The 23,606-nt window shown below is 36.8% G+C and overlaps 1 protein-coding gene across 3 annotated transcripts in view; it reads right to left on the reverse strand.

Moving 5' to 3' along the window:
- Positions 1 to 23,606, reverse strand: part of LRRC7 (leucine rich repeat containing 7) — a 641,808-nt gene that overhangs the window by 184,672 nt on the left and 433,530 nt on the right. For all 3 annotated transcript variants that reach the window (XM_071217384.1, XM_071217382.1, XM_071217383.1), the window contains one exon: positions 11,547 to 11,610. In XM_071217384.1, coding sequence (XP_071073485.1) covers positions 11,547 to 11,610 — 64 coding nt within the window. The remainder of the gene's footprint in view (positions 1 to 11,546; positions 11,611 to 23,606) is intronic.

Raw genomic sequence — 23,606 nt, forward strand, 5'->3', positions numbered from 1 at the left:
GCTCTGTATTAGTTTCCTAGGGCTTCGGTAACAATTCCTCAAACTGATTGGCTTAAAATGAAATAAATTTATTCTCTCACAGTTCTAGAGGATAGGAGCCCCAAATCAAGGAGTGGGCAGGGTTGGTTCCTCCTGGGGACCCTGAGGGAGAGAACCCATTCCATGCTTCTCTCCTAGGTTAGGGTGGCTGCTGGCAACCCTTGGCATTCCTTGGCTTGTAGAAGCACTATTCCAATCTCTGTGACCATTGTCACATGGCGTTCTCCTCTGTGTATGCCTGTGTCTCTGTGTCCAAATTTCCCTTTTCTTATAAGGACACCAGTCATATCGGAGGTATGCCTCATCCTAAATCACTATGACTGGATCTTAACTTGACTACATTTTCAAAGACCCTATTTCCAAATAAGGTCACGTTCACAGGTTCCTGGTGGACATGAGTTTAGGGAGACACTATTCAAGCCAGAACATGTTTCTTCTATTTACTTCCCAGTTCCATCAGCATCTCAACAGTGACACTGCGTCAAGTTGGCAGCAATACTAAACTTCAGTAACAGCTGTTGGTCCAGTTTGTAGTTTTTCCACAATTCTAGAATAAGCCTTATCACACCCCTCAGAGACAGTCAACTGGGACCCCCTTAGAGGTCTGAGTCTCAGCTTCAAGTTTTAGTAATTCCTTTAACCACTCTCTTCCTTTTGCCCCCCACCCTAGAGGTCTTTGCTCCTTCCTAGAGTTAACTACCCCTGAGATACCTCAATGTTCCCTTTGTGCCCTTTCAGTTCTCTAATACATAATCAGCATTCTTTATATTAAATTTTCTCTGTCATGTAATTAATAGTTTCTATCTCTTCACTGGACTCTGACTGGTACAGAAATTGATACAACATCCAAAAACTTTAAAAATGTTTCATTTCTTAAATTCCCCTTGATAAATTAATGACCTCTGGAAATATCTGTGATATAAATGCAGTCTGGGAAGCAGACTTGTCCCAATGGATAGGGTGTCCATCTACCACATGGGAGGTCCGCGGTTCAAACCCTGGGCCTCCTTGACCCATATGGAGCAGGCCCACACACAGTGCTGATGCGTGCAAGGAGTGCCCTGACATGCAGGGATGCCCCCTGTGTAGGGGAGCCCCACGCACAAGGAGTGCGCCCCAAAAGGAGAGCCGCCCAGCATGAAATAAAGTGCAGCCTGCCCAGGAATGGTGCCACGCACACGGAGAGCTGACGCAGCAAGCTGACGCAACAAAAAGAGACACAGATTCCCATGCCCCTGACAACAACAGAAGCAGACAAGGAAGAACATGTAGCAAATGGACACAGAGAAAAGAGAACTGGGGGGAACAGGGGGTGGGGAAGAGGAGAGAAATAAATAAAAATAAATCTTAAAAAAAAAAATAAATGCAATCTATGGCCTCAGTGGTTTTACAAATGTGAGGAAATAGGAGACTTAATAATTAGAGTATTCCAAATATTTTTCCCTAAAATGAAGTGACTAGTTAAAGGGTGACAAATTAGATTTGATTATTTTTTCTTCCTTGTAGGCTTTACTTGAAGAATAATTGCCAAAATTTAATTAGAAAGAGTAATCAAACTATGTTGTAACTATTTATACAGGAAATTCCTATATATGCAAATATAATGTTTGCCTCAGGTATACATGCACCCGTGATAATTTGGTAATTAAAAATTAGCACACCTTGGGCCAACTAGGGAGATCAAAACGTTGAATCAGGCTCTTAGTAGAATGAGTTTAATTTAATTCTTATCAAATTCAATTACAATTTGAAACATCAGCATCAGTATTCAACTGTATCAAATTTTTATGAAAAATGCATTCATATTATTTATACAGCCTAAACAGATATTCAAAACAATTATAGCATGTCCCTTCCATTGTATCACTCAGTGTGTTTCCATTCCAAGAGACTTTATCTATTTGAAATTTTAGTTTGACTTAAAAAAATAAACTGAAGGAAGTCAACAGAAAATAATTCAGCTTGAATGTTGAGATTTAAAATTCTTGCTTATAAGGGTCTGTAGCTTTACTAAGCATTGAAAATGATGGTTTGTAGAGTACAAAATATTATTTAAGCTTTTCTATGGAGAAGTTTTATAGAATGTAAGACTTCCGACTTAGTCTATTGGTAGCTTTTATAGACTGTCTGACATAGTATATCAAAATTAGATAGACAAAATTTCCTGATGATGTCTCTGAACTTTTAAATTCAATCCATCTTTGCATATTGTTAAGAAAATTTAATATTGTTTTTAACCCCATAGAATTATTTTCCTTGCTTTTAAAATATTTTTATTGTTGTGATTTCAATATTTTGACTTTTAAAACCCATATTTTGTTCATTAAGTTAGAAGTTGTGTAGTGTATAATTTAGAAATATTTCTGATAGTAATGGGTATACTAAACAGTTTGAAAAACTCTCAAAATGATGTTACCATCATGTCTAAATTTCTGAAGAATAAATACTGTATAATGTTAGGTAGGCTGACAGATTCTCTTTAAGGATAAGAAATAAATATTTTAAAATTACCCTCTAATTACTTTTTCATAAAAACTTATGAAATAATTAATAAAAATAGCCATAGTGATAATTAAGCACTTATGATCTCACACTCACATTAACATTTAATACAAATTTCAGCAGAAGAAACAGAGCAAATAGATAAAAGACATTTGAAGAATAAGAACTGAAGATTTTTCCAGAACTGGTTAACAACATGAGCTCACAGATAAAGGAAGTATAATGTATACAATCTTACCAATGAGTACAGATTTTTAAAAATCTAAAACAAAATACACTTGAGATGAATACAGTATCAAAAGATCATGTTGGATCTATTTCAGAGATGCAAAGGTTGTTTCATATTATAAACTCTATAACTGTAATTCATAGCATTTATAGATTAAAGGAGAAATGATGTGATCATCTTAATAAAATGCAGAAAAAAGCATCTCTTGATGCACTGCTCTTAATAATCTAGAAATAGGAAGGAATGGTTTAAATCTGATCAAGAGTTTTCTGTCCAGCCTAATAGTATAGAGCATTCTTAACAAGAAAGCATTGAATTTCAATTAAAATCGAGAATCAGACAATGGCACTGGCTTATCACCACTTCTGTTCAACAAGGTTCTGGAGGTCCTAGTCACACATAAGGCAAGAGAAGGAAATAAAGTGTTTAGTAATTGGAAAGCAAGAAAAAAGACTGATTATTCATAGACTTTATGATTAGTTACATAGACATCTCAAAAGAATCAGGCAAATTATTTATATTATTAATAGGGTATATCAGATGGCTAGACATGAGTTAAACAACAAAAATCAAATGCATTATACCTGTAATAAATAGTTGAAGACTATAATTTTTGGAAAAAAAAACATTTAACTACAACAAAAAGATAAAGTACTTAGGAATAAACTAAAAATTTGCAAAACCTGTTTTTGGAGAAAATTTTGAAACTTCACTGAAAGACGTTAAAATTGGCAAATAAGTGGAGATATACATCACTTTATGGATAAAAAGATTCAATATCATAAAAATGTTTACGTTTTCCCAAATTAAATACAGTCAATGTATTTCCAATCAAATCGCAATTTAAAAAAAATTCTGTTTGAGAAGTTCAATAAGCTAATTCTAAAATTCATATGAAAAGCAAATGTCATTTCCTGGTACTCAAATTGGGGAGATGTCTCCTATCAGATATCAAGACTTATTGTTTGAGCTAATTAAGACAGTGTGATTTTGGTACACACGTAGTTAAACTGACTAGTGAAGACAGGAGAGCTCAGAAACTAACCTATGAATGTATGGAAACCATATTTTGTTAGAGGTGGCACTCAGGATATCCATGTGGAAAGGAAGGATTAAATAAATGTTGCTTGGAAAACTGAAAATCTATTAAGGAAAAATAATACTTCACGCTATATAAAAATTTAGCTCAGATGGAAATAAACTTGACAATGAGAAATGAAATCTTCAAATATTTAGAAGAAAATCATGAAAAAATCTTTTTGACTTTGGAGAGGGAAGGACTGCTTAAGGAAGACACAACATACACTAGACATAAAAAATTTATACATTTGATTATATTATAATTGAGAACTTCATTTAATCAAATGACACTATGAAGAATAACATTCACAAGGATAGATGTACTGACCAATGGAACCAAACTGAGAGTTCTGATATAGATCCTCACATATACAGTCAACTGATTTCAACAAAGGCACCAAGCCCACTCAACTGGGAGAGAATGGCCTTTTCAAAAAATTATGCTTGGAGAACTGGATATCCATATCCAAAAGAATGAGAGAGGTCCACCATCTCACACGCTATGTAAAAATTAACTCAAGAAGGATCAAAGATAAATATAAGTATGAAGTCTATAAAGCTGCTAGAAGATAATGTAGGGAAGCATCTACATGATCTTGTAGCAGGAAATGATTTCATAAACTGTGTATCTAAAGCACAAGCAATGAAAGAAAAATAGATAAATGGGACCTCCACAAAATTAAAAACTTTTGTGTTTCAAAGAAGTTTGTCGAGAAAGTGAAAAGGCAGCCTACTCAATGGGAGAACATATTTTGGTAACCAACTATCCAATAGGGGCCTAATATTCAGCATCTATAAAGAAATCTTACATCTTGAAAAGAAAAAGAAAAACAATTCGTTTAGAAAATGGCAAGAGATTTGAATACACACTTCTCCAAAGAAGAAATACAAATGGCTAAAAAACACATGAAAAGATGCTCAACATCACGAGCTATTAGGGAATTGCAACTCAAAACTACAATGAGATATCATCTTACATCCATTAGACTGGCGGCTATTATAAAGAAACAGAGGACTATAAAGGCTGGAGACGACGTGGAGGAATGGGAACATTTATTAGCTTCTGGTGGGAATGTAGAATGGTGCAGCCATTGTGGAGGACAGTTTGGCAGTTCCTCAGGAAGCTAACTCTAGAACTGCCATAGGATGCACCAATCCCACTGCTGGGTATACACCTGGAAAGACTGAAAGTAGGGACACAGATGTATGCACATCAATGTTCAGAGTGGCATTGTTCACTATTGCAAAAAAGTTGTAAGCAACCCAATATCTATCAACAGATGAATGGATAAGCAAAATGTGGTATATACTTACAATGAAATATTAATCAGCTGTACAATAGAATACAGTATTAACACATGGGATAACATGGATGAATCTTGAAGACCTTATGTTGAGTGAAGCAAGCCAGGCACTGAAGGAAATTACGTGACCATTGATATGAATTAAGAAAACTGAGCAGATTCACAGAGCTAGAGTCTAGAATATGGGTTTACGGGAGATAGAAAGGGAGAAGAAATTTGTTAATGAATGCCCATATGGACAAAATCTATGATAAGGTGGAAGTGTGTAGCTGAGCATAACAATGGTGCAGTGATGCTATTGGGCTGGGCACTGCTGGATGTGAGGGGGAGTAGGGTGGGGGGGTTGGGTTGGACAATCCATGGAACTGGGGGAAGGGCTGGGTGAAGGAGCAGATAAAACTCTGGGGATTTGCAGGTCTACGTTTAAACAGATAAAAGAAATGTTCTTTTGGCAAATATGGCAGGGAAGGGTTACTGGTGTAGGGTGTTGGGTGTGGGGGGTATAAGGGATAGGGTGCACCTGGGCAGACTTCTATAGAATATTGAAGTGTTCTTCCTGTCATATTGTGTTATATCAGTGGGTGGAGACTCACACAATAAACAAGAAAATATTAAACTCCCATCCTGGGGAAGTCAACAAGCAATGTTCTCAAATAGAGGGACAAGAGTCTCTTGAGAACATAGGCAGTGCCTAGTAAAAGAAAACAGACTGATATGTCAAGTCCTCAATATTATTTGCAAGGAACTGTGAATCTTATTCTTCAAAAATTGAAACTTAGTGATTACCATTGGTTCTGGGGAGAGAGCGAGGGAAGAATAGAATAGATGGAACACAGGGCACTTTTAGGGCATTAGAATTGTTTGGCATGATCATGCAATAATGGATATAGGCCACTTTAAATTTTGTCAAAACCTATAAAAGTATAAGATACAAAATGTAAACCATAATGTAAACCATTGACAATGGTTAGCAATGCTTCAATATTTGTACATCAATTGGAACAAATGTACTATTCACATGTAAAATGTTATTAATAATGGAGAGGGGAAGAGGGGGGAGGGTATTAGATATACGGGAATCAGGAAATCACCTGTATTCTCTATTTGACTTTTCTGTAACCTAAAGCATCTTTGAAGATAAAATGAAAAAAAAAAAAAGACACTGGAGAAATATATGGAAGAAAATGTCACTGTATGTATAAGACAACAGATCTTACAGTGGTGAAAGACACAAAGACTAAATTTTCAAATTTTTTTATTATTTCATATTAATTTAATTTTTTAAATATTTTATTGGTTATTTTGAAAATTATTATTTCATTTTCTTATTAACTTTATTTGGTTACTTTGCTGGCTTCATTGTTGGAGAGGTTTTGGATCACAGAAGCATCACAGCAGTGGTGGGGGAGGATCATTGATGGCGGGTGTTGGTAATATGGGGATGCAGGGAAGGGTGCTCACTTAGGGCATGCCTCTAAGACATATGAATATGTTCAAGTGTTCATGGGACATTTGCTTAGTGGTTAGAGATCCCCACAAAAACTGAAAGAATATTGAATTCCCATGCTGGAGAATTCTGCTACATTCTCTAATAGGATAGCAAGAATCCACTAAGTGCGATTATAAATATTCTGCTCCTTGGGATTGGCATTGTTCATCATCATCTCCCTGTTAGTTGTCCTGGATGAGTCCAATGAACTGGAGAGTAAGTATTGCAACTCTGCTGAAGTTCAGGGCTCAACTGGCACATGGAAAGACCAAAGATTTAAATCTCTGGAACGTATATTTATCAAGTATAGTACTAATTATGGGTTCAAATAAAAGGGGCAGAAGAGCCATGTATAGAAAACCTATAAATGAGTCTAACTCTGTTACACTGGGGAGCATATATTACAAAGTAAGGCCCACTGGGAGGGTACCAACTTCCTGGACTGTCTGCCCTGCTTATAGTTTCTGAATATCTCTAGAGCCCTCAGAAACCCTGATATTTGAGACACTGTTTACTGCGGCAGTTAATGAGATCCTGCTGAGACTTGCATAAGCATAACCTCTGGAATGCCCTCCCAACTTACTTTGAAATCTCTTATCCATAAAAACTCACTGTATTTACAATTTCCCTCTTTATGTCAAGGGCTTTTTCCAGATGCATTGCTTGGTGCCAGGGAGGCTCATCCCCAGAAGTCATGTCCCATGCTGGAGGAGTATATATTGCATTTACATCCTGAGTTTGACTTACAGAGGGGCCATATTTGAGCAACAAGAAGGCTTTCAGGAGGTAACTCTTAGGCAGTATATAATACTAGGCTATGTTTCAACTTCACAAGAAAAGGTTCATAAGTACAATCATGAATGTCAAGGACCTGGCATAATGGTCTGTCTTCCTTCACTAGACATTGTCCTTGCACTCAGTGGTTTTAGAAGTGAACATGTGTATACCTTATGACCATAAAATTCTACTCCTATATAAGTGCTTTAGAGAAATTCTTGCACATGAGAACTTAATAACAACGTTCATAGGAACAATGTTGTAATGCCTAAAATAATGAACAAAAATGATTGCCCATGAAGGAAAGAATGGATAAATATGTAGTGGTACAGTCATGCTTTTAAAAGTTCGAGAGAAATAATATAATTCTTAGAGATACATGTGTATGTGGAAAAACTATCCAGCAAAACAAGAGACTGTGAAACACAAAATTCAGAGTTGTAGTTACCTCTGGGGATGAGGCAGAATGATGGGACTTGGGAAGAGCATACAGGTAGCTGCAGCATGACAGGCAATGTTCTAGTTCATAAGACAATGGTGGTAGGCTCACAGAAACACATTTTATGATTCTTCTTAACATATGAATCTATTAAATATACTGCTTTGTATGTATAAAATTTGATACGATAAAACACTGAGCCTCTGATTTATTTTTCCACTTAATTTGTTTTAATTCACTATTTTTGTGGCTACTATTTGACTAATTAAGTTGCAGAGAAAGCTTATAACTCTTAATACCTAGAAGGAATTTCATTATTTGTATTTGATATAAAATAGAATGCACACCATAATTCCAATTTGGTAAATATCTCTATACAGACACCTATGACTAGTATGCATTATGTCACATTTATGGAAAAATTTCAAATCTTATTGCTTTGACTTTCCTCTCTTAAATATCAGGATATTAGGATATCATGGCTTTGCTGGTACCCTCTGTTAGGGAAATCATAGACCCTGTTAAGCAGCCATTGCTCTGACCTCACCTACCCCCACATCCTTCTCTGGAGTAGTCTTGAATGCACACTAAGTGGCCATCTTCCAGCCATTCTTCAACCATTCTCTTGCCTTCCACTATCCCTACCTCCTTTTCTATTGTGTGCCAGTTTCACATTCTGGCCGAGAAGTTAAGTTTAAGGCAAAGGCCTGGGCAGACCTCAAACCCAGAAACAGGGAACAAGCAGCTCCCGATGCCTATCAGAACAGGAATTCTCAGTGTCAGGGAACCCATCCCCTCAAGGAGGGGTAAGTGGAGGTGCCATCTGTTGACCCCGACCTGGAGCCATTTTGGCCACCCGGGGAGACCAGCCATGATGGGACTTCTTCCCCTCCTCTTTTGGACTCTTAGTGTTATGTAAATGACTGACAAGGAGATTTTGGACTCTACTCTCTACAATTAAAGGATAATTTGCTGAAAGTTTCTGCTGTGCCCTGAACCTGTGTTCCCATGATGCATCACTGTGGCAGCTCACTCCGCACCCTCCTGTAGCTGTCAATATCTAGCTACAGAATGGAATTTGAACTCCTATCTCCCACATGGCATTGTTTCTAGGGGCCTCTTATCAGAGCAAATTGTCCTATTAAAAGTTGTTACTGTCCAAGAAATGAGAGCCAGGTCCATATATATGACTAAGAACAACCAGACATTTGATTAAAAGTAAATACCATCAGAAAAGTGAAGTTCTGTAATTATATCACCCCAAAAAACCAAGTACTATAAAATAAAGTCTCCTAGGCAATTGCAAAACAATAGAAAAAGAGATTTACTCTGTGACTAGCACAGAATAATGGGAGTTCAAATGAATAAACGTGATTTCTGTTTAGATGATTTCATAGATACCATAAAGTGTACATTAAAACAAAAATATTTTAATTACTTTTAGCAAGTTTATTTTAAAAAAAAGCATGCTTTATTCATTTTTGTTATCCCAAGTCCTTAGAATAAAATATGGATTTAAAACTATCCATATGAAAGACTTGCAAAATGATATACCTGACAGAAATGAAATTCATGAAAGAGTATTTATTACAGATTCTTTTGTATGAAATTTTCCCAACAAACCTATGATGTAGATGGGATTTATGCTCTTATTTTACTAGTGAGGAAATTAAAATTAGTAAAGTTATAGTTCTATAGGCCCCCAGCCAGCCAGAGGTGGAGCTGGGACTCAAACCTCAGCTTGTCTTCATCTACTAGCCATGTTCTTTCAGCTACTAGGCCAAGCTACATCTTTTAAAGGAAGCAAGGACAGATGCAAACTCCTTACCAACTAATTTTTAAAGCTATCAATGTAAACTTTGTTTTGCCATGGTCTGTTACTTACCTCTGTCTCCAGTCTCTCCACCTACATTAATAAACATCTCCTTTACAAAGCCAGAGGTGCATTAGACTGTTGAGGGGACCACGGAAGGTACTCTTTGTCCTAAAATCTGTGTTGAGGCTGCCATGCAAGTTAACCTATGATGTTGGGTGTATCTGAAGTAGAGTAGACTTGGCAACATGATGTGGTTAGGGAAAGGGAGGCTCTAAGTTTCTTTATACTGGCCCTCTCTCAGTTTGCTTCTCATGTGGACTCTGAGAGCCAGTAGGGGTTTAGCTGGTGAGATACCTTTCAACAGAAGCTAGGGATGGATGGTCAGTCTGGTACAGATGAGAGGGTAGGGAAGACTCAGGCATCTGCAGCCAGTGAAAACTGAGTGGTGACAATGTCAACAAGAGTGAGATGGCCAGTGCTCCTGGGAAGTTGACTGAGCCCAAATAACTGACCATGGGTTCAGAACAGCAGACAGTATCAACTGTAGAGAGTCCAGAGACCAGTGAGTGCTGGTAGCACACTTCAGAAAATCAGCCTGATGCCAGGCAGTTCCTTTCTCCCAGGCCACAAAGACAGGTAGCCTCCTTTGCACATAGCCAAATTCCATTTTAAGGAGAGAAGAAGGAAGAGGGGTGAGATTATATGAGAGACTGAGGATTTTTATGCAAAGAAGATAAACACAGTCTAAAGGTACTGTGTAACTTCTTAAATAAGATTAAACTTTTAATCACAGAAGAGTAAAAGTTAGTTTCTGCCTCAATAAGCAGCTGATAGAGGCTAGATAATGACCAGATTAGCTGTGGTCAAGTAAAACAAGTTAATTTTCCTCGCACATTCAATATGTAGTGTAAGTTAAACCTTGTGATCCATATACAATAACATTTACTAAGAATCCCTTTTTACCGGGTGCTGTATATGCATTTTCTCATTTAAGGAAGGAACCATCATAATCCCCATTTTATAAAGTGGAAAATAAGGGCTTAGAGAGGTTAAGTTACTTGTGCAAGGTCATGTGGTTAGCAACCCAGCTGGAATGTAGAAGTTGATTCCTTACTTGAATGTTTTAATTTAAAACTAAAACATAGGTAAAATACATTTTAGATGAATCAGATTTTTGAACTTTGATGATGCTTATGTGGACGATTTCTGAATTAAAAAACTTGTATCCACTTGTAAAGGATTATTTGCTTTCTCACTTGCATTTCAGATTTTGGTCTTCAGAAAAATTTTAAAGAAAACTTAAGTCTGAAAGGATCAGTCAGAATTCTATTAATACCACCAGCAGTGCAAGAGAAATATGGGTTCACTAAAAAGACACTTTTATTACAATTGGAAATAGAATGCCATTGGCAAATCACTTCATTCATGCTCTGTCACTCAGTGGGCTCCAAGGCAGAATTCTTAAAGGTAAGGATTTTGGAGTTAACAAAATCTCAGTTTAAAGCCTGATCATCTAGCCACTTAGGAGTTCTGTTTTTGAGCTTGTTTACATAAAGCCAAAATGGAAACATGCCAAATCAGAATTAAATGAGTTTGCATACATAACACACTTATCCTGTGCTTGCAACACAGTTGGTGTTCAAAACTGTCAACATGCATCTACCTAACCCATTTTTATCAGAGGATCCTAAAATTATCCAGTTCTCTGTAGAGTCATACAATCCCTTTAACTCTCAGGTTTTATTTCAGTTTTTATATTTAGCAAATGCAAATATGCACTCAATGATATAATACTGGGTGTTACAAAGACAAAGCAAAAGAAATAATCTCCTATGTTGTATTCATCAAATTTAGAAAATGCATTTGCTTACCAGCTCACTGAATTCATTATTGCCTAGGTCAAGTCTTTCCAACTGGGCCAGTTTGTGCATTGACCTATAAGAGATGGAGAAAAATACTATTGTGAGGCAGTGCATGACACATTGCTCCAAAAGATATTACATCTGCCCTGACAGATTTATCTGTATGTACTGTGCACAGTAATAGTGGTATTCTTTAGAAAAAGGTAAACTGCAAATACACAGAAATGTGTGCAAACTACCATCTGAAAACTTTTAGTAGCTTACCATGATCTATAGCAGTGATTCTCAAATGTCAGCAATCCATGTTTGGAGTATAGGACTGGCTGCTTAACAAAAACCTGCAAAGCTTGTTAAATATTTACAATAGTAGGAGGTATAGGGTGGAGCCACATAATCTACACATTTTAAGAATCTCTGCAGGTTTGGGAACCAGTGAACAGAATTCTTAACAAAGCATTCCAAAACTCCACAATATGGGCACAATTTCATCATCGGTACTGTCATTTACTGCTCCTATAGCAAAACTTCTGTTATAGACGTATTGGACTCATTGTCTCCTAAATATATTAACTTGAATGCTGCTATGCTCTTAACACCTGTGAAACCTTGGGCAAGAGCTGGTGCCAAAGATTAGGGGATGCTCCTGTATACCCTAAATGTAAGAGCATTCCTCAAGTCACACTCAAGTAAACACACAGCATAAGAAAAATAATGTTTCTTAATCTCAAATCTCCCCAATTATTAGAATGCTGTCCCTAAATCCTGTTTATACAGAAATTCTGGAGGCATCACTGACTCAAATCTTATGAATTTTAGTTTCCTCATCTTTAAAATGGATGCAGTGATTATCTTATAGGGTTTTTGTGAATATTAAATGAAACTCTATTGTAATTCATACACTATCAGGTACTCCAAAAGGCAATAATACATGTTTCTTTTTTCACTCATTACCTATTATTGAGATAATCTTCTGGGGTCTGATGTGTAGCAGTGAACAGAACAGGACTTTACTTTCCAGGGGACGGGGGAAATAATGACAATAAATAAAATAATAAAATATATTAGAAGGTTATTAGTGCTATGGATAAAAATTAAGCAGAGGAGATGGCAAGGAGACTACATATAGGAGGTTTACAAGTTTTAACGGGGTGATTAGGTAAGGTAAGGTCTCACTGAAATTTGAGTCAAGGCTTAAAGGAAATGAAGGGGCATGCTAGTGCAAAGACTCTAAGGCAGTGGCATGATTTGCTGTCCTGAAGACATCATAGAAGACTCATGTGGCTGATGCAGAGTGAGGGAGAGAGAGAGAAAGAGTAATCAGAGATTATGTAGTAGGAAGTTAGATAAAGTAGGCCCTTACAGCCAATGTAGAGGCTCTGGCTTTGATTCAGGGTGATACATAGAGTTACTGATGACTGGCAAATAGATTGAGGAGAACAAAGGTGGAAGCTGGTAGTTCAAATAGGAGTTATCTAATGTAGTAATCCAAATGAAAGACAATGGTGGTTTGGACCTGGGTTGTGGGGAGGGGGAGATGGTGAGAAGTGGTAGGATTCTGGATTTATTTGAAATATAATAAAATTTGAGCTAAATGTTTTGCTGATGTACTGGATGTGAGTGAGAGAAAATAGAGTTAAATGTGAGTATAAGTATGCTTTGGACTGAGCAACTAGAAGAATGACGTTGCCATTAACTGATGGAGTTAGATTTTGGTAGAGCAGGATTTTGGGTAGGTAGACCAGAGATTCAGTTTTAGAAATGATATGATAGAGTCAAGTAGAGACATCAAGTAGGCAGTTGTTTACACAAGTATGGAGTTCAGGGTAGAGGTCCAGGCAAGATATATAATTTGAGTTTGGCTAGCATCAAGATGGCATACGAGAGTATGAGATGAACAAGTAATGAATGTAAATGGTTAAGAGAATAGGTCTATGGGGAGATAAGGATGAACCAATAAAGACATTTGAATGTCCAGGGATATAGAAGAAAAAACAGATTATGAAATCCAGGAAGTCAAATGAAGGAGGTGTTCCAAGGTGGAGGAAGTGGAAAATTGTGAATAAAACTGCTAGTGGTTCTGAGAAATGAACACAGAATTTTTAAAAGTACATTTTTTAATTAAAGAAGTTGTGAACTTACAAAACAATCATGCACGTATGTAGAATTTCCATGCAACACCCCTTCACCCAGCTCACTGCACCACTTTGCAATATTTGTTATAGATTATGAGAAAATATCATCAGACTATTACCAGTAACTATGGTCCATAGCATATATTTGGCATATTTTTTCCATACCCCTCCATTTTAACACTGTACATCTTTGGCATTGATGTAAGAATATTACAGTATTGCTGTTAACTATAGTCCATAGGGTACATTAATTGTATTTTTCCTATGCTTCTCCACATTCCCGCCACCCTGCAATAGTGACGCACATCTGTTCTAGTTCACAGAAGGACATTCTTGCATTTGCACCATCAACCACAATTCTCATCCACCTCTGGGTTCACTGTGTCAATCAGTTCCTAGATTATTCTCTAGCTTTCTTTCAATTGACATTTACATTCCTAGACTACCCTTTTCAGTCACAATCCATTTATAAACCAGCTGCTACTCACTATAATGTGTAACCACCAACTGTCCATTTCCACACATTTACAGTGAATTTAATTAAAATTTCTACATACATTTAGCATAAATACTCCTTCATTGCCCTCCTCTTATCTCCTAATTACGAATACTCTAGATTTTAACTGCATGAGTTTATTCTTCATATTTAGTTCATATTAGTGTGACCACGCAACATCTGTCCTTTTGTGCCTGGCTAACTTCACCTAGCATAATGTCTTCAGGATTCACCTATGTTATTATATGTGTCCCAATTTTATTTCTTCTTACTGCAGCATAGTATTCCGTTATATATATATACATATATATGTATGTATGTGTGTGTGTATATATATATATATGTATGTATGTATATATGACATTTTGTTTATTCATTCCTTAATTGATGGACACTTGGATTGTTTCCATCTTTTGGCAACTGTGAATAAAGCTGTTATCAACATCGGTGTGCAGATGTCCATTCGTGTCACAGTTTTTGTTGTGGATATATTCCTAGTAGATAAATTGCTGGATCATATGGCAGTTCTATATTTAGCTTCCTGAGGAACCCCCAAACTGTCTTCCACAGAGGCTGCAGCATTTTACAATCCCACCAACAGTGAAAAAGTGTTCCTACTTCTCTACATCCTCTCCAGTACTTACTGGTTTCTGTTTTTTTTTTTTTTTAATAATGGCCATTCTATGTGGTGTGAGATCATAGCTCATGTCATTTTGATTTGCATTTCCTTAATAGCTAGGATACTGAACATTTTTTTCAGGTGCTTTTTGCCATTTGTATTTCCTCTTTGGAGAAGTGTCTAGTTTAATCTTCTGCCCATTTTTAAATTGGATTGCTTGCCCTTTTACTACTGACATATACGATCTCTTTATATAGAATGTAAATCAAACCATTATCAGAATTGTGGTTTCCTAAGTATTTTCTCCCATTGAGTGAATTGCCTTCTTTTATTTTATTATTATTATTTTTTATCCCTCCCCCTCTTTGTGGCTTTTTTGCATGCCGTCTGCTCTCTGTGTCCATTTGCTGTGTGTTCTTCTGTGTCTGTATTTATTTATTTTATTTCTCCTCCCCCATCGCGCCTTGCTTGCTGTCTGCTCTCTGTGTCCATTCATTGAGAGCTCTTCTGTGTTTTTGCTTGTCTCCCTTTTTTTGTTATGTCACCTTGCTGAATTTGTTCTCCATGGCACTTGTGGGCCAGGCAGTGCTCCGCAGCATGCAGGCGAGCGTGCCCTCATAAGGAGGCCCCAGGACGTGGACCTAGTGTCTCCCATATGGTAGATGGGAGCCCAACTGATTGAGCCACAGTCACTTCTCTGGACTGCCTTTTGACCTTCCTGATGATGTCTTTTGTATCACAAACATTTTTAAGGTTGAGGACGTCCCAAGTATCCATTTTTTATTTCATTGATTGTGCTTTTGGTGTAATGTTTAAGAATGCACCAGCTACCACCAGGTCTTGAAGATGTTTTCCAACATTTTCTTTTAGGACCTTTATTGGTTTTAGCTTTTACATTTAGACCTTTGATCCATTTTGACCTAATTTTTGTATAATGTAAGAGATAGGGGCCCTCTTTCTTTCTTTTGGACAGGGATATCCAGTTCTCTCAGCACATTGATTGGAGTACTCTGCCCAGCTAGGTGGGTTTGACAGGCTTGTAGAAATCATGTGACCATAGATGTGAGGGTCTGTTTCTGAACCATCAATTTGGTCCCATTGGTACAGGTGTCTATCTTTATTTCAGTAACGCACTGTTTTTTTTTTTTTTTTTTTTTTTTTTTTTTTTTTTTTTACCACTGTAGCTATGTAATATGATTTAAAGTCTGGGTGTGAGAGTCCTCCAACATTTTCTTTTTAAGATGTTTTTGGCTATATGGGGCCCCTTCTCCTTTCAAATAAATTTGAAATTGAGTTTTCCATTTGTTTAAAAAAATGCTGATGGAATTTTTATTGCATTGAATGTTTATATCAATTTGGGTAGAATTGACATCTTTATGACATTTAGTCTTCCAATCCATGAGAATGGAATGTTCTTCCAATTATTTAGGTCTTTTTAAAATTTCTTCCAGCAATGAACTGTAGTTTTCTGAATATAAGTGCTTTATATTCTTGGTTAAGTTTATTCCTAAATATTTAATTTTTTAGTTGCTATTGTAAACAGAATTATTTTCCTGACTTCCTCCTCAGATTGTGCATTACTAGGGTATAGACACACCACTAATTTTTTTATATTGATCTTGTATCCTGATGCTCTACTGAAATTGTTTATTAGCTCTAGCAGCTGTCTTGTAGATTTTTCGGGACTTTCTAGGTAAGGATCACATCATCTGTGAATAGCAAAAGTTTTACTTCTTCCTTTCTGATTTGGATGCCTTTTATTTCTTTTTCTTTCCTGATTGTTCTAGCTAGAGTCTCTAGCACTATACTGAACAACAGTTGTGACAGTGGACATCCTTGTCTTGTTCCTGATCTAAATAGGAAAACTTTTCAGTCTTTTACCATTGAGTACAATGTTAGCTGTGGGTTTTTCATATATGGCCTTTATCATTTTGAAAAAGTTTACTTTAATTCCTTTCTTTTATAACATTTTTATCAAAAAAGGATGCTGTATTTTGTCAAATGCCTTTTCTGTTTCAACTGGTGGGATCATGTGATTTTTCTTCTTTAATTTATTAATGTGGTGTATTATGCTGATTGATTTTCTTGTGGTGAATCATGCTTTCACGCCTGGTATAAAACCCAATGATCATGATGAATAATCCTTTTAATGTGCTTTTGGATTCAGTTGGCAAGTATTTTGTTGAGAATTTTTGCATCCATATTCATTAGGGAAATGAGTATATAAATTTCTTTTTTCATAATATCTTTATCTGGCTTTAGTATTAAGGTGATATTGGCTGCATAGAATGAGTTGGGTAGTGTTCCTTTTTGTTCAACTTTTTGAAAGAGTTTGAGTAAGGTTAGTATTAAATTTTCTTTCAATATTTGGTAGAACTCAACTGTGAAACCATCTGGTCCTGCGCTTTTCATTTTGGGGATTTGTTTGATGACACTTTCAATCACTTTACTTGGGATTGGTTTGTTGAAGTCTTCTATTTCTTCTAGGGTCAGTATAAGAATATTCTTAGGAATTTTTTCATCTCATTTACATTATCTAGTTTTTTGGCATACAGTTTTTCGTAGTATCTTCTTATGATCTCTTTTATTTCTGTGGGGTTAGTAGTAATATCCCCATTTTCATTTTTTATTTCATTTATTTGCATATTCTCTTTTTTTCTTTGTCAGTTTAGCTAAGGGCTTGTCAATTTTGTTAAAATTCTTGAAGAACCAACTTTTTATTTGTTAATTCTATTTTTTTTTGTTCTTCATTTCATTTATTTCTGCCCTCTTCTTTGTTATTTCATTCCTTCTACTTGCTTTTGGATTAGTTTGCTATTCTTTTTCTAGTTCCTCTAGCTATGTGGTTAAGTTATTGATTTTAGCTTTTTCTTCTTTTTCAATGTAAGCATTGAGGGCTATAAATTTCCCTCTCAGCACTGCCTTTGCTGTAATCCCATAGGTTCTGATAAGTTGTGCTTTCATTTTTATTTGTCTCTAGATATTTATTGATTTCTCTCAAAATCACTTATTTGACCCACTGATCACTTAAAAGTGTGTTGTTTAATCTTCATATATTTGTGGATTTTCTGTTTTTCTGCCACTTGTTGATTTCCAACTTTATTCCATTATGATCAGAGAAAACTCTGTATAATTTTGATCTTGTTGAATTTATTGAGATCTGCTTTGTGACCCAACATATGGTCTATCCTGGAGAAAGATCCATATGCATTTGAAAATAATGTACATCGTGCTGTTTTAGGGTGCAATGTTCTGTATATGCCTATTAAGTTTCGCCCATTTATCATATTATTCAAGTTCTCTGTTTCTTTATTGATTCTCTGCCCAGATGTTCTACCCAATGCTGAGAGTGGTATATTAAAGTCTCCAACTATTATTGTAGAGATATCTATTTCTTCCTTCATTTTTGCCAGAATTTCCCTCATATTCTGGAGGCATACTAGTCAGATGCATGTACATTTATGATTGTTATTCCTTCTTGGTTAATTGTCCCTGTTATTAATATATAATGTCCTTCCTTGTCCCTAATAACAGTTTTGCTATTCGAGTCTATTTTATCTGATATAAGTATAGCTACTCCAGCTTTTGTTGTTGTTGTTGTTTACTGCATGTGTGGAATATCTTTTTCCAGCCTTTCACTTTCAATCAATTGGTATCCTTGGGATCTAAGGTGAATCTGCTGTAGACAGCATATAGATGGCTCATATTTTCTTATCCATTCTGCTAGTTTGTGTCTTTTGTTTGGGAAGTTTAACCCATTAACATGCAATATTATTACTGTAAAGGTAGTTCCTATTTCAGCCATTTTAACTTTTGGATTTTATCTGTCATATTTTATTTTCACCACTCTTTTTACACTTTTAGTTACTTTTACTGATATAATCTTCATTTCTAGACTCTCTTCCAAGGCTCTTTCTCCTGTCTTTTCTTTTTAGGCTGTAGTGCTACCTTTAGTATTTCCTGTAAAGCTGGTCTCTGTTATAAACTCTCTCAGTTTCTGTTTACCTGTGAATATTTTAAACACTGTGATTTTCAATAACTTTTGAAAGATGGCCTTGTTGGATATAAGATTCTTGACTAGCAGTTTTTTTTTTTTTCCTCCAGTATCTTAAGTATATCATACCACTGGTTTCGGATGAGAAATCAGCATTTAATCTTATTAGGTATCCCTTAAATGTTATGTATCATGTTTCTTTTGCTGATCTCAGAATTCTCTCTTTTTCTTTGGCATTTGACATTCTGATTAGTGTCTCAGAGTTAGTCTATTTGAATTTATTTGGATGGGAGTGCATTTTGCTTCCTGGACATGGATATCTACATCCTTCAACAGGGTTGGGAAATTTTCTACCATTATTTCTTCAAATATTCATTCTGCCCCTTTTCCCTTCTCTTCTCCTTCTGGGACTTCCACATCACACATGTTTGCAAGTCTCTTTCCATCATTTACTTCCCTGAGACCATGTTCAATTTTCTTCCCTTTCTTTTCTTCATCTATTCTTTTGTATGTTCACTTTTGGAGGCCATGTCTACAAGTTCAATGATCCTTCCTTCTGCCTCCTCAAATCAATTATATGCCTCCAGTGTATTTTTAATTTCACTTATTGTGCTTTTCATTCCCATAAGCACTGTTATTTTTCTATGTATGCTCTCAAATTCTTATTTGTGCTCACCCAGTGTCTTCCTAATATCCTTAATCTCTTTAGCCATCTCATTGAATTTATTAAGGAGATTTGTATGAACGTCCATGATTAGCTGTCTCAACTCCTTTATGTCATCTGGAGACTTATCTTGTTCCTTAGCTGGATCATATCTTCCCATTTCTTGGTATCTATTGTAATTTTTTGTTGGTGTCTTGGCATCTGGCTTACTAGATGTATTTATTCTGGGTGCAGTTTCTCTCTTTAGTTTAGGGGTTTCTTGCACTTTTCCCCTTGCTTATTGTGTGGTAGGAGCCAAGGATGTAGTTGGTGCCATAAACTGTGGAGGCTCAAGCTGCCCGCATTGCCCCAGGAACTGATTAATCTTCTCCCACCTATCTCATCTGCCAAGGGTAGGGACAAAGCTGTAGCTGTGTGTAGTAATCCAAGATCATCTGTAGTTGCCCAGAGAGACTGATGAGTATCTCGCCCCTTCCCCCCCTGCTGGAGCAGGGATGGAGCTGCAGGTGTGAGCAGGAATCTACACTGTGTGGGTCCAAAATGACCTCAGTTGCCCAAGCAGACTGAGATAGCACCGATCCACCACCCTCCCTTCCAGGTTGGAGATGGACCCTCTGGACTGACCAACAATCTAATCCATGTGGGCTGAATATGCATACAGTTGCCCTGAGAGGCTGAGGAAGTAGTGTCCCTTCTGCCTTTTAGGGGGTGGGAATGGAACCACCAACACCCAAAAGTTCAGTCCACATATGCCAAAAGCACCTGCAGTTGTCCTGAGAAGCTGAGGATACAGCAGTCTCCTCCTATTTATGGGGGTAGGGCTGGAGCCTACACTAGGGCTGCAGCCCAATCTGGGTGGAAAGAAGCTGGTCCTTACCAGCACTGTGATTTTCAATCAGCCCCACTTCATGTCATGCTGGGGGTGGAGTTAAGATGGCATCTACCAACCTCTTTCCGACTTGGACAGTCTCAAACCTTAGCTGTTCTCAGGATTATACTTTAGCCAGTTGAATCTACTAATTAGTACTAGCGATTGAATTTCACAATATGGAGATTAGTGGTGACTTTGAGAGGAGCAGTTTTCTAAATTTTAGGCCTTTGCTAATGCTATTTCTTCTATTCGAAATGCCCTTTCCCATTCATCTCTCACTATCATTTTTCCATCAACGTAAAATATATTGATTTCCTCTTATTTTCTAAGTTTTAGGGGTTTCAAGAGGAAAGGCATTGTTCTTACTCTCAAATAGCTCATATTCATGAGAGAAATTGCTGAAGGAATAGACAATTTCTACCAAATAGAATAAATGCTATAGAAATTGTATGTGTAGATTTGTAGAGAACACAGAGGAGAAGTACTGTTTTAGCACTGGGAATTGGGAATGAAGAATAGAAGGTTTTATTGAAATTTCTCTGTGGAGCAATTGATCAGATTGCAGGGTTAGAGGAGACAACCATTTCAGGAAGAAATATCAAAGGTATGGGTTGAAAAAGACTATAGTCCATTCAAGCAACTGCAGGTTAGGAAAATGGTAACAAGTAAGAATTAGCAAGAAATAATAAGAAATAAAGCATAAGCAATAAAATGTAGACACGGGCCAGATCATGAGGTATCTCACTTATAAAATCAAGAAGTTTGCATTTTGACCTGATGGCAAAAAAAGGCCTTTAAGATTTTGGTATGATCCACCCCATGGATCTAAGCCCTCCCTCAGTTAGAAACAGTGGGCATCACTACCCAAAATTCTCAAGATTGGGGAATGAACAATGGACTAAAGTAGACATTTTAATTCTATTATAGACTTATTATTCTATCAATGGAAGAACTCGTATCATTGATAAAAAGGCAGAGGCCATCAGAGGTTCTGAGGGGAGGGAGAGGGAAGTCTAGCTGTAATACAGGGGTATTTTGGGGATATTGGAATTGTCCTGCATGACAGTGAAATGACAGATACAGGCCATTACACATTTTGTCATAACCTTTAAAATTGCATGGAGCAGAGTGTAAACTCTAATATAAACTATAGTAGCAATGTTCCAATTTGTGTTCATCAATTGTAACAAATGTACCATACTAATGAAGGATGTTGTTAATGTGGGAAAGTGGGGAAGGGGAGGAAGTGGGACATATGGGAATCCCCTATGTCTTTATGTAACATTTATACAATTTAAAGCTGCTTTAAAAATAAAAACAAAAAGATTTTGGTAGGAAAAAGATACAAGATTTGTATTTTAGAAAGCTAACTTTAGTGCCTTGGAATGGTGTTGAAAATGGGGAGAGAATGTGCTAGCAAAGAGGTCAGATAAGAGACTGATGCAAAATTGAGATGGGGTGTAATAGGGTTAGCAATAAGGCCTAGTGGCAGTATGGATGACATGGAGGCAGGCATGAGAGATGCATTGGAGAAAGACTTGACTTGATATCTGAGGATGGTTTGATTGAATGTGGGAATTAAAAGAAAGGAAGGAATTAAAAATAGCTTCTGTATTCAGTAGTGGTGTGGGAATACTGGAATGTAATAAATTTAAGGTGAAGATAGGTTGCACATAATGTGTGCTATTTTAAATACTATATTGACTTTGAGGAGAATGTGAGACCCATATTGGGGTAAAAAGTGTGTGTGTGTGGTCTATGTTATTGGAGCTCAGGTAAATATTTGCTTTCTTTTCCATGATTTACTTGGCATTTACCACACACTTGTTTGAATTGTTAGTTTTTCATATGTATGTGCCTCCTTCTCCCACTTAGATCTTAAAATATGTTTTGAGATATCCAGAAGGGCCTGTTGGAGGCTACAAGCAGTCCAAAGAACATCATAAAAGCTCTGCCAGCATTGTAAGAACATCTGCCTCACTTCCTGCCACATCTATACCAGTGAATAGATGCTTCTAGGAGAAAGGGCAGTAGAGGCAGGACCCCATGAAGAAAGAGCATTTCTGAGCCTGGGAATATGGGGATATGGAGGAGTGGCAGATTCTATCTCAAGTCATACTCTACTTGCTGGTGGCAGGAGTGTAATGAGAAAAATGGCTTGGAAGCCCAATAAGCAAAAAATGAGCACCCAAGCTTTGAGAAAGACCTAGTGGCCAAGATGGCAGTTGAGTGAAAAACGATGATTAGCAGTAGTGCCACTTGCATTTCAATTAACCATGTAGCCTCAGGCAACCAGTATCTTAGGGAGAACCTCACTGGGTTGAAGACCAGAGGCTTTTCCACAATCTCCTGGTTTCAATGAATTCTGCATTTCTCACTAATCCCCAGGGTAGGTATCATATAAAACTGAGAATAGATCTTTTTTTCCCCAAGCTTAGTGCTTGAGGACCCAAGACAGAATTAATGTATTAAATGACAAAATGAGTGCTTTCTTATACTTAAGTATTCCAAAGCAAATTTTTTTTTTGAATTTTTAAGATTATTTTTTTATTGACTTTGTAATAATATTACATTAAAAATATATATGTGAGGTCCCATTCAACCCCACCCCCCACCCCCCCTCTCCCCCCCCCAACAACACTCGTTCCCATCATCATGACACATCCATTGGATTTGGTAAGTACATCTTTGGGCACCTCTGCACCTCATAGACAATAGTTCACATCATGGCCCATACTCTCCTCCATTCCATCCAGTGGGCCCTGTGAGGATTTACAATGTCCGGTGATTACCTCTGAAGCACCATCCAGGGCAGCTCCATGTCCCAAAGATGCCTCCACCTCTCATCTCTTCCTGCCATTCCCCATACCCATCGTCCACCATGTCCACTTTTCCCAATCCAAAGCAAATTTTATTAGTTATAGGAATTAGTTTTATTCTAAATATTAGTTATCTCTTAAATAATCCCTTGTGTAATAGGATTTCTAGATCCTTAAACACCACAGTCACACTACTTTAGACTTACTACAGTTTGTCTCTTTAAAAACAAAGCACACCCAGAATTAAACACTACTTTTTAGAAACAGTGTGGCAAGACAATATACAAAGGAACCATTATTTCTTATGTTTCTACTAGTGTGGTTTTTATTAGTCCTTATGTGGCAGAGGAGGGAAGTAGCTTCTATGTTGCCGCTCAGCCTTTTTTATTTTGACATCCTAGTCTTGAGCTACTGCTTTTTTTGAAAGCTTTTATTCATAAATCCATACTTAGAAATGATATTTTAAAATGTATA

This window comes from Dasypus novemcinctus, chromosome 9 (assembly GCF_030445035.2).
Source record: "Dasypus novemcinctus isolate mDasNov1 chromosome 9, mDasNov1.1.hap2, whole genome shotgun sequence".
NCBI classification, from domain to species: domain Eukaryota; kingdom Metazoa; phylum Chordata; class Mammalia; order Cingulata; family Dasypodidae; genus Dasypus; species Dasypus novemcinctus.